Source organism: Chrysemys picta, chromosome 20, assembly GCF_011386835.1.
Source record: "Chrysemys picta bellii isolate R12L10 chromosome 20, ASM1138683v2, whole genome shotgun sequence".
NCBI classification, from domain to species: Eukaryota; Metazoa; Chordata; order Testudines; family Emydidae; genus Chrysemys; species Chrysemys picta.
This window is the reverse complement of record NC_088810.1, coordinates 5,960,331-5,980,617: the sequence shown is the minus strand read 5'-3', so window position 1 is coordinate 5,980,617 and position 20,287 is coordinate 5,960,331. Positions and strand designations below refer to the sequence as shown.

At 57.3% G+C, this 20,287-nt stretch overlaps 1 protein-coding gene and 1 long non-coding RNA gene across 2 annotated transcripts in view; one reads left to right on the top strand and one right to left on the bottom strand.

Annotated features, from left to right (window-relative positions):
- Nucleotides 1–20,287, top strand: part of LOC135976848 (uncharacterized) — a 1,653,704-nt gene that overhangs the window by 1,127,846 nt on the left and 505,571 nt on the right. The window lies entirely within an intron of this gene.
- Nucleotides 2,642–13,173, bottom strand: LOC101947406 (sialic acid-binding Ig-like lectin 13). Its single transcript, XM_065573759.1, has 6 exons — nt 12,951–13,173; nt 5,483–5,848; nt 5,016–5,318; nt 3,963–4,062; nt 3,476–3,584; nt 2,642–3,267 (listed from the first exon to the last, which is right to left on the bottom strand). The coding sequence occupies exons 1-6, from the start codon at nt 13,027–13,029 to the stop codon at nt 3,133–3,135; spliced, it is 1,092 nt and encodes a 363-aa protein (XP_065429831.1). The 5' UTR covers nt 13,030–13,173; the 3' UTR covers nt 2,642–3,132.

Sequence of the window (20,287 nt, the reverse complement as noted above, 5' to 3'; positions counted from 1 at the left end):
TGGGACCCCTCGCCCGGCGCTGAGATGCAGCCCCCTCTGGGGTGGGGCACGGGGGCTGGTTATACAGGGACCCCTCGCCCGGTGCTGAGATGCAGCCACCTCTGGGGTGGGGCACGAGGGCTGGTTATACTGGGACCCCTCGCCCGGCGCTGAGATGCAGCCCCCTCTGGGGTGGGGCACGAGGGCTGGTTATACAGGGACCCCTCGCCCGGCGCTGAGATGCAGCCACCTCTGGGGTGGGGTGCTGCGTACCAGTAGATGATGCTCCCATTGGTCCCATTGCTGCTCTGAGCCCATTTCTCTTCTCTCCCCCAGGTGTGGTGACGCTGGTCGCCCACCAATCCTCCTAGAGCCGAGTGGGGGGCCCGTGCTGGCCCCGGGGATGGGGCCGGGAGCCATGCAGGCCGGACGCAGCCTGCAGCGTCCTGGGACCAGCAATGAGCCCCGCCCCTCCCTACCGCGGAGGCCTCTGCCACACCCCCCCCCGCCCTTATTCCGTGGAGATTAAAGATCCTGTTCTCAAAGACTCCTCTCTGGTAATTTATTCCCCCCCCCGCCGCGTCTCCCCTCACATGTCCATCAAAGGACTCCTGGGTTCTCTCCCCAGCTCCGGCAGGGGAGTGGGGTCTGGGGCTTAGAGCCGGGGGTCTGGGAGCCAGGACTGCTGCTGGGCAGGGAATGGGATATGGGGCCTTTCCCCTCTAGGGGGCGCCAGCTCCCATCCAGGGAGTGTGGGGGGGGGCAGAATCTGGCTGGCTCAGGGTTGAGCAATGGCCTAGTTACCATAATTACTCACAGAGACATGCAGCCCCACAATAAGCTGCCTTTGACGAAGTGGGGGATTTTCTTGTTTTTTCCTTGGTTTTCCAATGGTTTGCATGTAGAGGAGGTGGGACTCAGTTTCCCTGGGTGTTACTGGTTTAACGAGGTGATGGGAGAGGGAGTTTGTTGTTACAGGGGACCAGCGAGGGAACTTGGGACCCCGGCCAATGGCTGGAGAATGGAGACCCCAGCGACTGGTGACCGGGAGGCCCAGCTTGGGAGTCGCAGCCGGTTCTGGCCAGTGGAAGGACAATGGGCTGCGGGGAGAGGACCCCGGTGACCTGACCGACCAGTTCCAGCCAGAGGGGCAGAAGAGGGGAGAGGAGGCCCATGCGACCCTGTTTACCTGGAGAGAAGACAAAGGACAGAGAGGGGCTTGAGGCCAGTGATATCAAATGCCGAACTGGGAAGCAGGGGGGCTCTGGGCTGGAGAGGAGGAGAAGACAGAGCCCACCTGGATGCAGGGGAGAGTGGGATGTGCTGGGCTGAGGGAGGCCAGGCCTGAGGCCCTGAGAATTTCCAGTACTATGTTCAGACGCTCAATAAACCTCCTGTTTTACACTGGCTGAGAGTCGCTCCGGGCTAGAGAACAGGGTGGCATTATTCCCTCTGGGAGTGGAGGCCCCGGGGTCCAGAGAGAGTGGACTCTCTGAGGGGGCCCCCGGCAGAGACAGACGTGCGAAGGCTCCGAGAGGTGCGGTTCCAGGAGGTGGAGGGGCCTAACCACGAGAGAGAGTGGACCCCCGAGAAGGGCTGTCGCACTGAAGGGGGGTCCCCCCAGGGATCGTACGGGGCCAAGAGTGGGCACGATCCGGGCGTCCGTGACAAGCTCCACAGATGGATCCAGCTAGATGGATGATGGGAGTGTGTGGGACGGATGGAGGGATGGGGCGCGGCGTGCGGGGAGGGGTGGATGGAGGAGTGTGTGTGAGGATGGACAGACGGATGGACGGATGGATGGGGTGTGGGGAGGGGTGGAGGGTGTGTGTATGGGGAAGGAGGGATGGGGTGGGGCATGTGGGGAGGAACGGGTGGGTGGGGGGAGGTATGGGATGGGGGTGGGGAGGATGGATGGGGAGTGGGCAGGATGGATGGGGGAGTGGAATGGGGTGTGTGTGGGGAGGGATGGGGCAGGGTGTGTGGGGAGGGTGGATGGAGGGTGGGGAGAGGGCTGGGATGGGTGGGGAGGGCTGGGGGGAGGGGGCGGGGTGTGTGGGGAGGGCTGGAGGGGTGGGGGAGGGCTGAAGGGATGGGGGATGGGGTTTGTGGGGAGGGAGGGAGTGTGGAAAAGCCCAGACTCCCCCTCTTCCCCCAGCACTGCTGCCTCTCACCCCCTGCCCTGCACCCGCTGTATTTATTCCTCCATTTGCTGCTGTGTCTTTTTGTTACGGGACATTAAACGTGGTTTTTAAAGTCATGAGCCTGTCGTCGTAGTTACTGAATTGGACCCAGGAGTCCTGGCTCCCAGCTCCCCCCCTCCCCCGCTCTAACCCACTAAACCCAATTCCCCTCCCGGAGCCAGGGAGAAAACCCAGGCGTCCTGGCTCCTCCCCCTCCCCATTCTAATCGCAACACTTCAGAGGTGGCTGCATCTCAGAACCGGGCGAGCCACGTGGTATTGCTGTGCGGCTGTCCCCGGCTGTCCCACCCCAGAGGTGGCTGCATCGCAGCACCAGGCATTGTTTATCATGACCCTCTTCCCAGTACTTTCGTACCCCTGGGCCTGGGTGGTGAGTGTCTAGCCACAGCTGAGCGGCTCGAAGAGCGAGGGGAACCCCTGAGGGAAACCGAGGCAACATAAAACTCTTCAGCCTGGGGAGGAGCTGGGGATGGCTTTTATTTAGCTGCAGCAGTGAAAGGGTTAACACAGGCCGACCTGCTCCGCATAACTCTGTCTGGAGCAGTAGCTGCCTCTCAGGTGCATTAGCAGAGTGGCCCCAGGCTGAGATGGGGGGAGAGGAGCGCAGCCCACACACAGCCCAGGACAGTCCCTGCCCCAGCTGAGATCAGGGCCCCGTTGTGCCAGGCGCTGCCCAGACACAGCGAGAGACCATCTCCAACAAGCTCACAGTGTAAGTAGCCAAATGCAGTGATATATTCCCCATGTTACAGCTGAGAAACTGAGGCACAGAGGGGGGCGGGGACTTGCCCAGGGTCACACAGGCATTCTGTAGCAGAGCTGGGAATAGGTCCCAGGTGTCCAGCGTCCCAGGCTAGCACCTTAGCCACAAGGCAGGCCGGCTATCCCACTGCTGACACCAGTCTCTCTTTAGCTCACTCCCTGCAGTGACCCTGTCCCCCTCTCTGGCTTTAGATGTTGGCGTAGATGTTTTCCTCTGTGAATTGTTCCCAGTCACCTCTCTCCCTGTAGCATCTTCCTCCTCCTCCTCCTCCTTTTCCTCCTCTCCCTTTCTTCTCAAGGGCTCCCCCTTCCCCGGTGACGTCCTGTGTGGGGAGAGATCGGGTTAGCTGGGAGAAGTGGCCGCCATGCCCAGGGGAAAGGATGGGAGGGGATGCCATTGGGGGGTGCTGGAGGGGGGAAATCCCAGCAGAGGGGGATTCTGGGAGCGGGGGAAGGGGATCTCATCAGGGTGGGGGATGGGATAGGTACCGGGGGGGTCTGGGATAAGCCGCTGGAGGGCTGGGAACCCACCTGTCTGTGGGAGGGCGCCATAGACGCTGGCTGCTGATCGGAGTTACAGACCTGCCTGTCTCCGGTCCCTTGGCACCGTCCGGCCCTGGCGGGGCCCCTGCTGCCCTGCCTGGGGTGAAACCATCATCAACATCCTGCCTCTAGGCCCATCTAGCCTGGTGTCCCCCCTCCTCCCTCCTGCCCCAATGAGACCCATGGATCCATCTATCCCAATATCCGCCCACCGCCATCCCAAAGCAGCAGAGCTGCATGTGGGGGGAGCCCAGGGTTGGCCTAGCAGGGGCTGTGGTTGGGAGTGAGGGGCACCAGCAGAGCTGGGGGGGCGAGTGCAGGGCTGGCACACCAGGGGGCTGTGGGTCCGGATTGAGGGGCGGCAGGTGGAATTTCATGCTTCCAAGAAGTGATAGTTGATCTTGGGGGATCCATTTTTTCCCCCATTCCAGGCTAGTTCCCACCAGATTCTTCTCTGTTCCCACCCGAGTCTTACCTTCCCTTCATGACTTTCCAGGCCACTGCAGCCCCGGCAACAACCAGCACGAGGCTCCCACCAGCCGCCGAGGCCACCACGAGTGTCCAGGAGAAGCCCGCTGCAAACCAACAGCTGGTGTTAGCGGTGGGATCGGCTGGGCGGCGATGGGCCCTACAGGGCTTGTAATGAACTGGTGGGTACGGCGTAGGGGGAGGGTCCCCTGAGCGGGAGAGCGGCCGAGGGCCGGCCTAGCCATGGGGACTGAGCTCTCTTCCCCACCTCTCCAGGGAGGCACAGAGGTAAAAGGGGGCAGGTGGGGACTGTGTGACTTATACGTGGGTTGCCATCTGTCTAAGTGGCTGGCACATAGCACCGTATTTCCTCACATATACATCTCTGCCTGAAGATGAACAGGCCACTGCTTTTAGCTAATGGCAAAACTGGATCCCATGCCCAGACCCCGCCGGTCCCCGGTCCCTGCAGTCACAACAGGCAGCACGGCCTGGCTCTGCCCATGGGCGTTGGTGGCAGCGCAGGACATGTTGGCCAGGGCCCCGGCCGGGCCCCACAGCTCCCCGCTCACGGCCGGGACCCACGGCCACAAGGTTGCTCGCAGCTCAGGGCCCTCGAAGTCCCCAGGGAGGGTGCGGTTGGGCAAGCATCACTTGAGGCGGGGCAGGAGGTTCCCCTCGGCCGCGCAGTGACACGTGGCCGCTCCCCTGGGTCTGTGGCCCCGCACCGTGCAGTTCCCCTGTGGCAGCAGCTCCAGCGGGTCTGCAACAGGCCATGAGATGTGTGGGGGGGATTTGCCTGCTGGGACCCCAGTGCCCTCCTATAGACCCCAGGAGTCCTGGCTTTCGGCCCACCCCCGGCCACAAGACCCCACGCCCCCCCCAGAGCCAGAGATAGAACTCAGGAGTCCTGGCTCTCAACCCAACCCCTGCCACTAGACCCCATGCCCCTCCCATAGCCAGAGATAGAACCCAGGAGTCCTGGCTCTGAACACAACTCCTGCCATTAGACCTCACCCCCCCCCCCCCCCCCCCGCTGGAGCTGGATGGGGTCACTCACAGTGGACCTGGAGCCGGACGGCTCTGCGGGTGCAGACCCCAACTACGGCGGGGTACGTGACGGTGCAGACGAGCTCTTTGCCGTCATCCCCCGGGGCTGGCGTGAAGCTGAGCACGGAGCTATAGGAGACGCTGCCGTTCGCCAGGGCGACCCAGACGTTCCTGGCTGTGTAGTCAAACCCCCCTGACCAGGTGATTTGGGGAGGGGTCCCAGAGCAGGTCCCTGGAGCCTGGCAGGTCACATTCACCAGCTGTCCGGAGAGCAGCACCTCGGGGACCCTCAGCACTGGCTGCTGCATCAGCTCTAAGGAGGCGACACCATTAAAATTCAACTCAGTGGGAAAGTACTGGGGTTAATCCTGGAACTCCCTGCCCCTGGGTATTAGTGGGATTAACCAGTGGAACTCCCCACCACTGGGTATAAGCAGAGTTAATCCTGCTGAGCTCTCCAGGACCCTCCGGCCTCACCTGTCACGTCCACCAGCGGCTGGGTCTCATGGTAGCTGTATTTAAAGTCTCCCTTCACAAAGCGGAAGTAGTAGCGGGCCCTGTCTCTGGCTCTCACATCGCTGATGAGCAGGGAGCAGTCGTCCGGGGCGTCCCCCACCAGCCTGATCCGGCCCCCAGGCTCCCTCAGGGCCCTGCCGGGATCTGTGGTGGCCACGGCCAGGCTGGTGTCCCTGTCGTCGTCCATGAGGAACCAGTATTTGTAGGCGACCCCGGAGGAGTTGAAGTTGGCTTTGAAATTACAGGGGAGCAGGACGCAGAGACCCTGCTGGGCCGTGACGCGGGACGGGACCTGGAGCTGATAGACGGGCGCCTGGCAGAGCCGACCTGCAGGGGAAACAAACCAGCTCTGCCGGTGCCCCTCAGTCCTCAGCCCCCCCGATCCACCCCCGCCCCCACACAGAGCTCTGCCGGTGCCCCTAAATCCCGACCCACAGCCCCCCAATCCACCGCACCCCCACACAGAGCTCTGCCGGTGCCCCTCAATCCCGACCCACAGCCCCCCAATCCACCCCCAGCCCCACACAGAGCTCTGCCGGTGCCCCTAAATCCCGACCCACAGCCCCCCTAGATCCACCCCGCCCCCACACAGAGTTCTGCCGGTGCCCCTCAGTCCTGACCCGCAGCCCCCCCAATCCACCCCAGCCCCCACACAGAGCTTTGCCAGTGCCCCTCTGTCCTTCTCTGGGGTGAGAGAATAAAAAGACACCAACAAGGGATCTAGTGGTTAGAGTTGGGGGGGAGGAGTGGGAGCCAGGACTCCTGGGTTCTCTCCTGGCTCTAGGAGGGGAGTAGAGGGCTATTGATTAGAGTAAGGGGGCGTGTTTCCAAGTCACTGACGGGTGCCGGCTCTGATAACGAGACTCGATTTCTCGGGTGGGTCAATATTTGCCTTTATTAGCAGTACCGGGTTTACAATGGCACCGGGCCCAGGCTCCAAAGGGGCCACGGCCCGGCCCGCTCTGATTGGGTTGCAGTCGAAAGCACGGCCAACTCTTCCTTCACCCCTGCCTCTGTCCCACACCCACCAGCAGCCAATCTTCCCCCTCCTCCACTTCCCCTGCTGCCAAACAGCTGTTTGCCGGCGCTCCAGGAGGGAGGGGGAGGAGGCAGAGAAGAGGCAGGGGGTGGGGGGCTTGGGGTGGGGGATGGAATTGGGGGAGGATGGAGCAAAGGCAGGGCCCCCGCACTCCCCCTACCCATGCCCCCCCACTGTGAGATGCTCAGGGCAGGGGGTGGGGCGGGAGGCTGGGGGCTGGGAGCACCCCTACGACACCAGCCCACACCCCCAGCCCCCTGCCCTGACTCCTGCACCCCCCACATCCCCACCTCCACCCTGAGCACCAAATGGGAGCTCCTGCAGCACCCCCATCCCTACCTGCACCCCTCACACCAAATGGGAGCTGCCCCGGGTAAGCACTCCACACCCCAACCTCCTGCCCCAGCCCTGAGCCCCCTCCCTCACCCTAGCTCCTGGCCAGACCCCGCACCCCAACCCCCAGCCTGCTCCTGCACCCTAACTCCCACCCAGACCCTGCACCCCCAGTCCTGAGCCCCCTTCTGCACCACAACTCCTGGCCAGGCCCTGCACCCCAACGTTTTTTACATTTTTTTTATAAAACGCTCTTATCCAAAGCGCTTTACGCTAGTTAGCTAATGGTACAAACAATATTTGGAAAGATCATTAAGTGGTTCGCCGAGACCCCCAGCGATTTTCAAGTGGTCTGTGGAAAAACAAGTTAGACAACAAGAACAATCAAGGTACCGCCCTTTATTTTCATTTACTTGCTGAGGAGGAGGAGGAGGAAGAAAAAAAGAATGAAAACTGGGGGCGGGGGGAGATTAAAAATAAAATAAAATATATGGAGATCTACCTATCTCCTAGAACTGGAAGGGACCTGGACAGGTCACGAGTCCAGCCCCCTGCCTTCACTAGCAGGACCAAGTACTGATTTTGCCCCAGATCCCTAAGTGGCCCCCTCCAGGGCTGAACTTACAACCCTGGGTTTAGCCGGCCAATGCTCAAACCACTGAGCTATCTTTTTCTTGGTTGGGTCCCAAAGAGGGGCCCCAAAAATGAAGCTGAGAACAGGGCCGGGGGGCCCCACTAACCCTGAATCCGCCACTGGGGCTGACCCCTCCCCCACTGCTCCCCATGCCACAGGCAGGGGCTGCCCCCACCTCCCCAAGATCCGCATGCCGCTGCCAGGATCTAGGGCTGCCCCCTCCCTTGCCCCAGCTCCCCACACCACTGCCAGGGGCTGGTCCCTAACCCCCCCCCCATCCATTCTGGCTGGGGCTGACCCCCTAAGCCCTGCTGCCTGACCCCTCGCATTGCCACCCCACAGACACACGTTTCTCCACACCCCGCTAGGGGGGTGCACCGGACTTTTCTGGTAAACTGGGCATTTGTTCATTGGCTCTCGCCAACTGATCGGCTGGTGAGAGCAAATGGGATAAATGCCCGTTTTTGTCAGAGAAGTCAGGACGGCCAGGACAGAGCTTAAAAAGGGACCTGTCCCGGCCAAACGGGGACGTATGGACACCCTGTCTCCAGGCAGGTGGGTCCTGAGGGAGTCTGGCCAGGGTGAGGGCAGACCCTGGCCTGGCTGATCGTGCCAGTCCGGAGAGGCCGGAGTGATTCCCCGCCCTGGCACTGGACCGGCCTCGGCCACACTGCCAGCTCAGCCTGGCAGACGCCGACCCCTTGCAGCAGGGCCGGCGAGTGGCCAGGGGGCAGCGTGTGAGGGAGTGGGTCTCTGGAGGTGGAAGGGGGCTGCTGGGCAGTGGGGGGTCTCTTGGGGGGCGGTGGGGGAGGTCTGTGTGTCGGGATGCTGGGCAGTGGGGGGGGTCTCTTGAGGGGCGGTGGGGGAGGTCTGTGTGTCGGGATGCTGGGCAGTGGGGGGTCTCTTGGGGGGCAGTGGGGGAGGTCTATGTGTCGGGATGCTGGGCAGTGGTGGGGGTCTCTTTGGGGGCGGTGGGGGAGGTCTGTGTGTCGGGATGCTGGGCAGTGGGGGGTCTCTTGGGGGGCGGTGGAGGAGGTCTATGTGTCGGGATGCTGGGCAGTGGGGGGTCTCTTGGGGGGCGGTGGGGGAGATCTGTGTGTCGGGATGATGGGCAGTGTGGGGGGGTCTCTTGGGGGGCGGTGGGGGAGGTCTGTGTGTCGGGATGCTGGGCAGTGGGGGGTTTCTTGGGGGGCGGTGGAGGAGGTCTATGTGTCGGGATGCTGGGCAGTGGGGGGTCTCTTGGGGGGCGGTGGGGGAGGTCTGTGTGTCGGGATGCTGGGAAGTGGGGGGGGTCTCTTGGGGGGCGGTGTGGGAGGTCTGTGTGTCGGGATGCTGGGCAGTGGGGGGTCTGAGTGGGGTGCTGTGTAGTTGTGGTGGGGGGCTGTGAGGAAGTGTATTGGGCAGTAGTGGTGTGGCTGTGGGGGGGGGGGGGGTGCTGCGCGCGGGGGGGAGGGGTGCAGGCCTCTGTGCATTTGTGGTGGAGGGGTTGTTGTTAGAGCAAAGGTCAACTATTTGCCTATTTTCCCAGCCACTCCCCACAAGTGCCGCGAAGCTGCCTTCCGCCTATACGTATACAAAACGATCAATCAAGGAAGTCCAACAGATGTATCCTGTTTACCCCTAGAAAGGAATTTAAAAATTCCATAGGTTAGCAGAATGTATGCACGCTAAGTTGTTTGTTACTGGGTATAAAAAGGCTTGCTCTGCGTTTGTAAGGTGTGTTCCTCCCTCTGGCATGAGTCGAGGGGGACACCCGCTCAGCCGACTGATCAATAAAGAAATTGAAGCCGTCTTCTAGACTCCCGTGCCTCCTTGGGGTAATTGGGCAGCTCCAGGGGGAAACGAGCCCATTTGGCTAACACTGTGGAGGGGGGCTGCTGGGCATAGGGAGTCGGGGGCTGTGTGGCCCAGCCTGGGCCCACCCTCGAGGGAAGGGACACGCTGGTAGCACAGGGTCGGGTGGGCCAGTGTGCGTCTAGGAACAGCTAGTTTGTATACAGTGCCCTGCACTGGGCTGGGTGGAGCGGGGCCGGCCCCACCATGCTATGCCCCATTGCCCCTGGCTGGCCCCTCACTCTGGGGACTGACCCCCCCCACCTCCCCGGGCCATGCTCCTTTGCCCCTATGGGGGCCCACAAATATGTTCGGCACTGGGCCCACAAAAGGTTAATCTGGCCCTGTTTATTAGCCGGTGAAAGAGGAAGCAGGTTTGGGCCGTGAGCCAAGGGCTTGGGCGAGGGGAACTTTAACTAACCAGCCCCCGCTTCCTGCACATCTCATTCTCCCCACAGCTCTGCCGGTGCCCCTCACTCCTGTCCCACAGCCCCCTGCTAGCCCAGCCCTGGGTCTTCACAGCTCTGCCAGTGCCCCTCACTCCCGAACTACGGCCCCCTCCCAGCCCAGGCCTGGCTCCTCCCTCCCCACAGCTCTGCCAGAGCCCCTTTAGTTCCCCAAACCATAAATTATTTGTCCAGTATCAGGGATTTCCCTCCCCCACAAGGAGGGGTGCAGCCACCCTGAAATCCCCCAACCCTCCCCAGTGTTGAAACCAACCAAGGGGAGGAACATACCAGGAACCAAGACTGCACCAACTCGCCATCTGCAGCTTCAAGTGGTTTATCGACGTCCGAACAGCCCGAAGCACAAACCAAGCTACCTACTGAAGAAACCGCAACCTAAGGGCTGTTCTCCATGTTTGTCGATCAAACGTTTCCTATTTAGTGACTGTGCAAAGAAGCCCCTGGTGCACCTCTGGCCACAAAGCTTACGCGGAAGGAAAGCGTCTCGCTGCTACAGCGGGGAAAAGTGGAGGCGCTTGGTTTGCCAGGCCCATCAGCAAAGCCAGGGCTGACGAGCCCAGTGAAAGGGCTGCAAAACACCAAGCGTCTGGTCTGCAGGAAACCTCTGAGCCAGTCATGGGGCACAGCCAGATTTAGAAGCACTTAATGCTGGAGACACAGCGCAGTTTGTGTCACACCCCAACGTGAGGCCCACGTGAAGTGCGTGAGAAATGCACCATGCAAACACCGTCAAGTACTAAGTCACTGTGGACATTCTCCTGATGTCCATGGGAGGCCAGTAGTTGCATTTCTAGATGTTCAGGTTATAGACGACACATTGGCTGCATCTCTGACAACCCACATCTCAGAAGAGTTAAATGCTTGTCAACTGGACCCCAAAGAGATGCTGCTTCTGCATCTGATGGAGCTGCAAACTTCTCTGGAAGACATAGTGGAGTGCAAGCTTTGCTCAGAGCAAGGTATAATCCTAATCTTTCCTATACACACTGCAGAGGCCGTTTTAACTCCAGGATCCGGACAGATAATGAAGCAAATAATTAAGCAATCAATTTGCAAACACCTGGAAGACAATAGGGTGATAAGTAACAGCCATCATGGATTTGTCAAGAATAAATAATGTCACACCAGCCTGATAGCTTTCTTTTACAGCATAACAAGCCTTGTGGATAGGGGAAAGCAGTAGATGTGGTATATCTTGATTTTAATAAGGCTTTTGATACTGTCTCGCATGACCTTCTTATAAACAAACTAGGCAAATACAACCGAAGTGGGTGCATAACTGGTTGGAAAACCATTCCCAGAGAGTAGTTATCAGTGGTTCACCGTCATGCACGAAGATCATAACGAGTGGGTCCCGCAGGGACTAGTTCTGGGTCCAGTTCTGTTCAATATCTTCATCAGTGATTTAGATCATGGCATAAAGAGTACACGTATAAAGTTTGCAGACAATACCAAGCTGGGAGGGGTTGGAAGTGCTTTGGAGGATAGGATTAAAATTCAGAATTATCTGAACAAACTGGAGAAATGGTCTGAAGTAAATAGGATGACATTCAATAAGGACAAATGCAAAGTACTTCACTTAGGAAGGAACAAATGGGAAATGACTGCCTGGAAGGAGTACTGTGGAAAGGGATCTGGGGGTCATAGTGGATCACAAGCTAAATATGAGTCAACAGTGTTACACTGTTTACAAAAAGTAAACATCGTTCTGGGCTGTATTAGCAGGCGTGTTGTAAGCAAGACATGAAAAGTAATTCTTCCGCTCTGCTCTGGCTGATTAGGCCTCAACTAGAGTATTGTATCCAGTTCTGGGTGCCACATTTCAGGAAAGATGGGGACAAATTGGAGAAAGACCAGAGAAGAGCAACAAAAATGATTAAAGGTCCAGAAAAAGGTCATAGATCATGAGGAATTTTTTTTTTTAAATGGGTGTGTTTACTCTGGAGAAGAGAAGCCTGAGGGGACATGAGAACAGTTCTCAAGTACATAAAAGGTTGTTACAAAGAGGAGAGAGGTAAATTGTTCTCGTTAACCTCTGAGGATAGGACAAGAAGCAATGGGCTTAAATTGCAGCAAGGGAGGTTTAGGTTGGACATTAGGAAAAACTTCCTAACTGTCTGGGTGGTTAAGCACTGGAATAAATTGCCTAGGGAGGTTGTGGAATCTCCATCATGGGGGATTTTTAAGAGCTGGTTGGACAAACACCTGTCAGGGAAGGTCTAGATAATACTTAGTCCTGCCATGAGTGCAGGGGACTGGACTAGACAACCTCTCGAGGTCCCTTCCAGCCCTACAATGCTGTAATCTATTCACCTAGAACTAGTACGAGCTGCAGAATCTTGAAAAGACATTTAAAAATCCATAAATTGAATGTCTTCATTACACTCTTTTTCTCAGCAACAGTCCAAAAAGCCTGAACATCTTGGAGAAAATAGAAGATGCTCCAGGACTGAAGTTCAAATTAGTCCAACCTCGGAAAACTGCTTTCCTCACCGAACAGAACGCCCTGTTCTGGGGGGAGTCGCCGTCTGCCTGGTCAGGAGCAGGAAGGTAGGAGCCTGCTGTGAAGTCCTGGCAGAACCGGGCACAGGAGAAGCCATCGATGGGGAACTGACTTCATTCAACAAGGGCAAACTTACAGCAGGAAGCCAAGAAGGCTGGAGCTGTCGTGCTTCATAGAAGGCTTGAGTAGCCAGCTCTAATGTGACGGTTTTACAGCCTGAGTTAGAGCTAATAAAATGGCCGTGACATATTTCTCAGTTGTTACCATGGTGCCATTCAGCCCCCCCTCGCCCTCACGGGCTCACCCCTCAGTCCTCACGCCCTGTGACTTCAAACCCCCCCCCCCATTTCAATTCCTGGGGAAAATGCTGCTTTGAAATCACATTCTCCCAACAGCTCTGCCGGTGCCCCTCGCTCCCGACCCGCAGCCCCCTGCTAGCCCAGCCCTGGACTCCACACACACACCCCTCTGCTAGAGCCCCTTTATTTCCCCAAACCATAGTTTATTTGACCAGTATCAACTCTTAGAGCAGGAGGCATCTGGAACCCAGGACTCCTGGGTTCTATCCCCAGCTCAGGGGATTCCTGCCAGCCCAGGTGTCTCTGCTGTTGTTCTCTTACCCTGGCAGAGCAGTGCGAGGATGATTTCAATGCAGAGCTTGGTGGAAGGGCGCATCTGGCTGGCTCCTGGCACCCACATCCTCCCGCTCCGCGGCTCCAGGGAGGACTCACGGGCTCTGTGATTTGCTGCTCTCAGTGGGTCCCAGATCGCTGCATGGTGCTGGTGGAAGAGAGTGCGGGGAAATGACTGAGCAGAGCAGGGGAGTGGGATCTAGTGGTTAGCACTGGGGGGCTGGGAGGCAGGACTCCTGGGTTCCAACCCTGGCTCGGGGAGGGGACTGGAGTCTAGTGGTTAGAGCGGGGCGGGGCTGGGACTCACACACAGGGTCTGTCTGTATTTACCCAGGGCCTGGGTGATTCTACGCCCAGCCCAGCGCTGAGCGGGCACCGAACCACAGCTACTGCAACTCCCCCCTCCCACAGGGAAACCACATCCTGCCAAACCCGCCCGGCACCACACAGCGCAGACCCACGGGCCCCTCTAGTCCAGCGTCCCGCCTGCCCCCCAGCCGTGTGCACACAGAGCTGGGGGCAGTGCCCTGTCTCTGCGTCCCTCCCCCACAGCCTGTGCGCTCAGCCCCTGGGCCTCTCACACCCCGGCTCTGGTTTTCACCCCAGCTGCTGGGAATGTGCACGTCTGACCAGGGTGGTGCTGTCTGGGGTGCGAGCTGGGCTGGGGAGCAGCCGTGTCCCCTCCCCCCTCCAGCCCAAGATGCTGTGTTGCTGGCGACCTGCTCCCCCTCCAGCCTCTGCCCACATCCAGCCTCCAGCCTGTGGCTTGCACCACTAGCCGGCTCCTCACGAATTAAACTGCAGAGCGACCCCAGCAAGTGCTCGATCCCTGCCTCCCTCCAGCTCCCCGCTGGAGATCTGCCTCGTGCACGGCCCAGTCCGCTCCCGGTGTCGGATGGGTCCGTCAGCTCAGCAAAGGCCAATGTCCTGCCCCAGCCCTGGAGTCCCCAACTGCGGTTCCCACCCACGCCGGTGTCGAGGGAATATTAACACAACCTGATTCACTCCAGCACGATATGTCGCATCCTAAGCAGTAGTTTGTTTCACAGGCTGGCTGTCCTTGCAGCCTGGGGCCCCCTCCTTCCTCAGTTCATTGGCTTCAGATGTCTCCTGGTGGTTTTGGTCGACACATGGAAGAAGAGGAGAGGTAAAACGCAGGGCACTGTCTCTTGTTTTCATACCGCTGTCCTCTTTGAGGAGTCCCCCAGCTGGGGTGCAGGCGACAAGCAGTGGATGTGGGATTTGAACCGCCACAGCGATGAAATGTACATTTCTTGTTTATACCTCTCCCCACCCCATCCTGGCTGGACAATGGCTCGTTATCAGCTGTCTGGGGCCTGCGTGCCTTTGTCTCTGAAAAACTGGTGCGTGGGCGTTACCCAGAATTACAGTAACAATCGTACTGTAGAATCTTATAACTTCATCCACAGTATTGCTACCCGTATTTCAGCGGGACAATAATGTTCAGCAGATTAGGGGTCCTATAAAGGTAGCCAGCCAGTCAGGCAGCGGCATAGACAGCTGCAGCGGTACAGGAGCCAGCAAACAGAGCTGTGAATAGGGGAGTTTCAGTGGGAGTTTGCGGGGGAGACTCAGAGAGGCAGGCAGAGGAATACACAGGCTAGTGAAGGGAGGGGGTTGTGTTCTGCGGGTGTTTTGGTGCCCGATGGGGTTTGTTTTGCTGTGGGTGGTGGTGGTTTGGTATGTGTTTCCCGGACTAACAGGTTTTAGGTGGGAAGGCTACGACCGATATAGAGGCAGCAGTGGAAGACACAATGAAGATGACTGGATGTGGAAGCTGTGGCATGTACATGATCCTGGAGGGGTTACCTGAAAAGAGTTTCGTCTGCATGAAGTGCCACCTGATAGAGCTGATGGAAGAAAAGATCTGAGGACTGGAGATGCACGTGGAAACTCTGGTTGAGTTTAGAGGGGGGTTCGAGCAGGCGATGGAGCAAAGACACGAGGAGACTGAAGGAAAAAGCTCAGACTTGCAGATGGAGGCAGGACCAAAGAACTCTGAGGGGAGACGGCTGGGTGAGGAAAGTGGACAGTGGAAGCATGTGACTAAGAGAACCAGGCAGAGGAAAAGACGGGCTAGTGAAGGAGAAATAGAGCTCCGGAACAGGTTTGCGGAGTTGGAAAATGAAGAAGGGGCACAGCAGTTGGTCGCTGAAGGTGAGAGGACAAGGAAGAAGAGAAGAGCAGCTGGTCCTATAGGAAGAGGGGAAGAGTCAATGGAGATAACACCAAATATGAGCCCCAGGAGGATACAGGATGGGTTGCAGAGGATGGCAAGGGTGAATAGAAATGGAGAGGATTTGCAGCCAGAGGGAGCAGGGGATAGACTGGAGAATTGCACCATCACCAGGAAAAGGCAGGTCTACATGATTGGGGACTCCTTACTGAGAAGAATAGACAGGCCTGTAACTAGAGCTGATCCGGAGAACAGAAGGTTGAGCTGTCTGCCGGGTGCTAAGATACGGGATGTGGACCTGAGGCTGAAGAGGATCCTAACGGGAGCAGGAAAGGATCCACTGATTGTCCTTCATGTGGGAACAAATGATACGGCTAGAGTCTCGCTGGAACGTATCAAGGGAGACTATGCCAGGCTGGGGAAGACGCTTAAGGAAATCGAGGCTCAGGTGATCTTCAGTGGGATTCTGCCAGTTCCTAGAGAAGGGCCACAAAGGTGTGACAAGATTATGGCGATGAACAGATGGCTCAGGCAATGGTGCTATAAGGAGGGCTTTGGGATGTATGGCCATTGGGAGGCATTCATGGACAGAGGACTGTTCTCTCGGGATGGACTTCACCTGAGTAAGGAGGGAAATAGACTTCTAGGACGGAGGCTGGCGCAACTGATGAAGAGAGCTTTAAACTAGGAATTTGGGGGAGATGGTTGGGAGACGTCCACGTAATCTCCACGCTGGAATTTAACATTGAGAAGGAAGAAAACAAAGTAAGAAAGGATACAGCCGTGGGTAGGAGAATGGACATACAGAGGAAGGGCAGTATAGATACCGGTCTAATAGGTGATACTGGCGGTAGAATGTCTGGGCCTAATCGGGTAAAGAATGTCAGTGAAGCCAAGTGGCAAAAATGAAGATGTTTGTACACCAATGCGAGGAGCCTAGGTAACAAAATGGAGGAACTAGAGCTACTGGTGCAGGAAGTGAAACCAGATATCATAGTGTAGCAGGGTGGTCACCCGCTCTGGCCCAGAAAGGGTTAAAGCCAGCCCTGGGAGAGGGCTGAGGCTGGGAAGGAAAACCGGGGCTGACTGGGGAAGGCAGTAACAGTTGGGGCCAGGCCCCAATCAGGCCCAGCTGGTCCCTATAAGAGGCTGCGAGCCAGAAGCCCACACAGTCTCTCTCTGCCTTCAGAGAGAGAAGGGCCTGGCTGCTGGGACGCTCAGGGTGCCTAGAGTGAGGCAGGGCTGGGGAAAGGCCAGAGGGGCTGGGGAGCTCCAGGCTGGCAACTCCCCAGGCTGCAGGGCCTTGTCCAAGGCCCCAGAGAGGCACTGGGTTCCAGAGAGGGGCAGCAGGTCCAGACCCAACCTTGCCGATGATGAGTGGCTGACACTGCAGTCTGCCCCAGGGAGTGGGGCTAGATGGTGACTGGCAGTAGCCTTATACTGAGGCGAGGTGGGGTTAGTGGGTGGGGGTTCCCCTGGGAGGGGAGACCCTGAGAGAAAGGGGTTACTGCCAGGGGGCAGCACCCCAGCTAAAAGGGCACCAGGGTTCGGGAGGGACACAGGGCCAGTGGTAAGGTGGATCACCGGCCTGCAGAGGGCGCTCCTGGGTCGATGAGCTATTTCCTGTAAGAGACCAGCAGGAGGCGCTGCAGGGGTGAGTCCAACCCCTTACATAGTGGTGGAGAATGTGGGCATAAGCGGTCGGCCCCTGACACAAGGGGCCAGGGCAAGGACTGTGGGACTGTTGCCTGGACGTTGTGGTGCAGAGACAAGCAGGGGCGATGGATCCTACATACACCGGGGTGTACTTTGCGGAGACTCCAGGTGTTGTCCCGGGGTGGGGCCCGGGGTCAGCGCCCCCATAGAAGGGGGCTGATGGCCTGAAGGGGGGCCGAGAGACCCAGGATGGATTGTGGGAGGTGGTATGGGCCCTCCAAGTGCAGGTTGGCCAGCTGGCAGAGGGGCAGCGGGCCCTGCGAACACTCCTCGCGAGGGAGGTTAAAGGAGACCGCGGAGGGCGTGAGCTGCGGAGCACCAGGGCCAGGGGGCCCGGGGCAAGGGTTTGCTATGCCTGAGGTCAGAGAAGACACGTACTACGGGACTGTCCCTACGGGGCTGGAGGCAGAGGACCTCACCCCGAAACGAGACGGTGCCTGAGCCCTCAAGCAGTCGTGGGATGAGGGAACCCCGGCGGCTGCGGGCGTGTTGGGCGTGCGGGTGGAGGGGACACCTGGAGCGGGAGTGCCCCGGCCCCAGGAACACAGCCCAGGGCAACTCAGGGAGGGTTGGCCGGCGAGGGACAAAAGAAAGATGCCGAGGTCCGGGGCAGCATGGAGGCGGGATGCCTTCTGGGGCTGCCGGGCATCCAGGCATATAAAGAGGCACTGCCCCCTCAGAAGAACTGAGGAGAGGCTGGAGGAAGTGCCTGTAGACCCAGGAGGGTCAGGACTGGAGGTAGAGGCGGCAGCCGGGACAGAGGGGACCCCAAAGGAGGTCAGGACCCAGACCGTCGCCGGGACCGCCTTCACCCAGGAAACCCAGACAGACTGGGCCCAGCAGGAGGCCGGGACCCAGGTGCGGGTAGAGCGGGGGATCAATATGAAAATTGAAAGGTGGCTAAGGAACTGGTTAAAGGGGAGACTACAATGGGTCATACTGAAAGGTGAACTGTCAGGCTGGAAGGAGGTTACTAGTGGAGTTCCTCAGGGATCGGTTTTGGGACCAATCTTGTTTAATCTTTTTATTACTGACCTTGGCACAAAAAGTGGGAATGTGCTAATAAAGTTTGCGGATGACACAAAGCTGGGAGGTATTGCCAATACAGAGAAGGACCGGGATATCCTACAGGAAGATCTGGATGACCTTGTAAACTGGAGTAATAGTAATAGGATGAAATTTAATAGTGAAAAGTGCAAGGTCATGCATTTAGGGATTAATAATAAGAATTTTGATTATAAATTGGAGACACATCAGTTGGAAGTAACAGAGGAGGAGAAGGACCTCGGAGTATTGGGAGGTCTAGGTTGGACATTAGGAAAAAGTTCCTAACTGTCAGGGTGGTTAAACACTGGAACAAATTGCCTAGGGAGGTTGTGGAATCTCCATCTCTGGAGATATTTAAGAGTAGGTTAGATAAATGTCAATCAGGGATGGTCTAGACAGTATTTGGTCCTGCCATGCGGGCAGGGGACTGGACTCGATGACCTCTCGAGGTCCCTTCCAGTCCTTGAATCTATGAATCTATGAATCACAGGATGACTATGAGCCGCCAATGTGATATGGCCGTTAAAAAAGCTAATGTGGTCTTGGGATGCATCAGGCGAGGTATTTCCAGTAAAGATAAGGAGGTGTTAGTACCGTTATACAAGGCACTGGTAATCCCTCATCTGGAATATTGTGTGCAGTTCTGGTCTCCCATGTTTAAGAAGGATGAATTCAAACTGGAACAGGTACTGAGAAGGGCTACTAGGAATGATCCGAGGAATGGAAAACCTGTCTTATGAAAGGAGACTCAAAGAGCTTGGCTTGTTTAGCCTAACCAAAAGAAGGCTGAGGGGAGATATGATTGCTCTTTATAAATATATCAGAGGGATAAATATCAGGGAGGGAGAGGAATTATTTAAGCTTAGTACCAATGTGGACACAAGAACAAATGGACATAAACTGGCCATCAGGAAGTTTAGACTTGAAATTAGATGAAGGTTTCTAACCATTAGAGGCGTGAAGTTCTGGAACAGCTTTCCGAGGGGAGCAGTGGGGGCAAAAGACATATCTGGCTTCAAGACTAAGCTTGATAAGTTTATGGAGGGGATGGTATGATGGAATAGCCTAATTTTGGCAATTAATTGATCTTTGATTATTAGCGGTAAATATGCCGAATGGCCTGTGATGGGATGTTAGATGGGGTGGGATCTGAGTTACTACAGAGAATTCTTTCCTGGGTGCTGGCTGGTGAGTCTTGCCCACATGCTCAGGGTTTAGCTGATTGCCATATTTGGGGTCAGGAAGGAATTTTCTTCCAGGGCAGATTGGCAGAGGCCCTGGAGGTTTTTTGCCTTCCTCTGCAGCGTGGGGCAGGGGTCGCTTGCTGGAGGATTCTCTGCACCTTGAGGTCTTTAAACCACGATTTGAGGACTTCAATAACTCAGACATAGGTTAGGGGTTTGTAACAGGAGTGGGTGGGTGAGATTCTGTGGCCTGAGTTGTGCAGGAGGTCAGACTAGATTATCATAATGGTCCCTTCTGACCTTAAAGTCTATGAGTCTATTATGAATTTTCGAATGACACCACCCGAGGCATACTTAGCTCAGCCTCTGTTAAAGAAAGTTCATTTTGGGTTTACTATTGTTAGGGGCCAAATCCTAAAGTTTGTTTGTGTTTGTATTATCACTGTTTATTGTATGTGGGTGGCATCCATGTTAGAATCCAAAATGGAGTATTGGTCATGTGACCCGAGGGTTAGCTAGACTGCTTCCCGCCCTTTTCAACGGTCAGCAGTGGTGCAGTGGTAAACAAGGACCAGCTCAAACCGGTTCAGGGCGGGGATGCTACGGGGTTTCCCGCCTTAGACTCTTTCCTAGAGGCTGGGGCGTGCATCTTGCTCCAACCGGCCGCCTGGCCTCCGGAGCCGTTACCCGCCACAGTCACAGCCGTTCCCATCCACCTGCAGCCACCCGCGGCCAGACTACCGAGGGGTCGCCCCAGGGCTCCTCTCTCGAGGCTTGATACGAGCTCAGAGAGAGAGGCCCTGAGCGCCTGGTGGGAGGCGAATGTGTACGTGTCACACTGACCTCGTACCCCCATCTGGGGATAATTTGGGTCCCGGCTTCATGCCACACGTCACTGGGTTACTGCACCTGGAGAAGAAGAAGTTTGTCACGGACTCCCAGGTCCTGGCCAGTATTGGCCCCATGCGATCCCTGGGGGGAACCTAGGGTTACCATTCATCTGGATTTTCCCGGACATGTCCGGCTTTTTGGGTTAAAAATAGCGTCCGGGGGGGAATTTGTAAATAGCTAAAAATGTCCGGGATTTCCCCCGCATGCAGAGCGAGGCACGGCTGGGAGGGCTGCAGGAAATTCAGGTGGGGGTGTGGAGAGGGGTCGAGGCAGGCAGGGAGCAGAGGGGT

Bases quoted from the DNA above. Each gene is read 5' to 3' on its own strand.
- LOC101947406 (XM_065573759.1), bottom strand. From the start codon at position 13,029: ATGTGGGTGCCAGGAGCCAGCCAGATGCGCCCTTCCACCAAGCTCTGC. The intron at 5,849-12,950 runs GTAAGAGAACAA...TTTCCCCTGCAG, and splicing joins CCTCGCACTGCTCTGCCAGG to GTCGGCTCTGCCAGGCGCCC. The intron at 3,585-3,962 runs GTAAGACTCGGG...GTTTCACCCCAG, and splicing joins TGGAAAGTCATGAAGGGAAG to GCAGGGCAGCAGGGGCCCCG.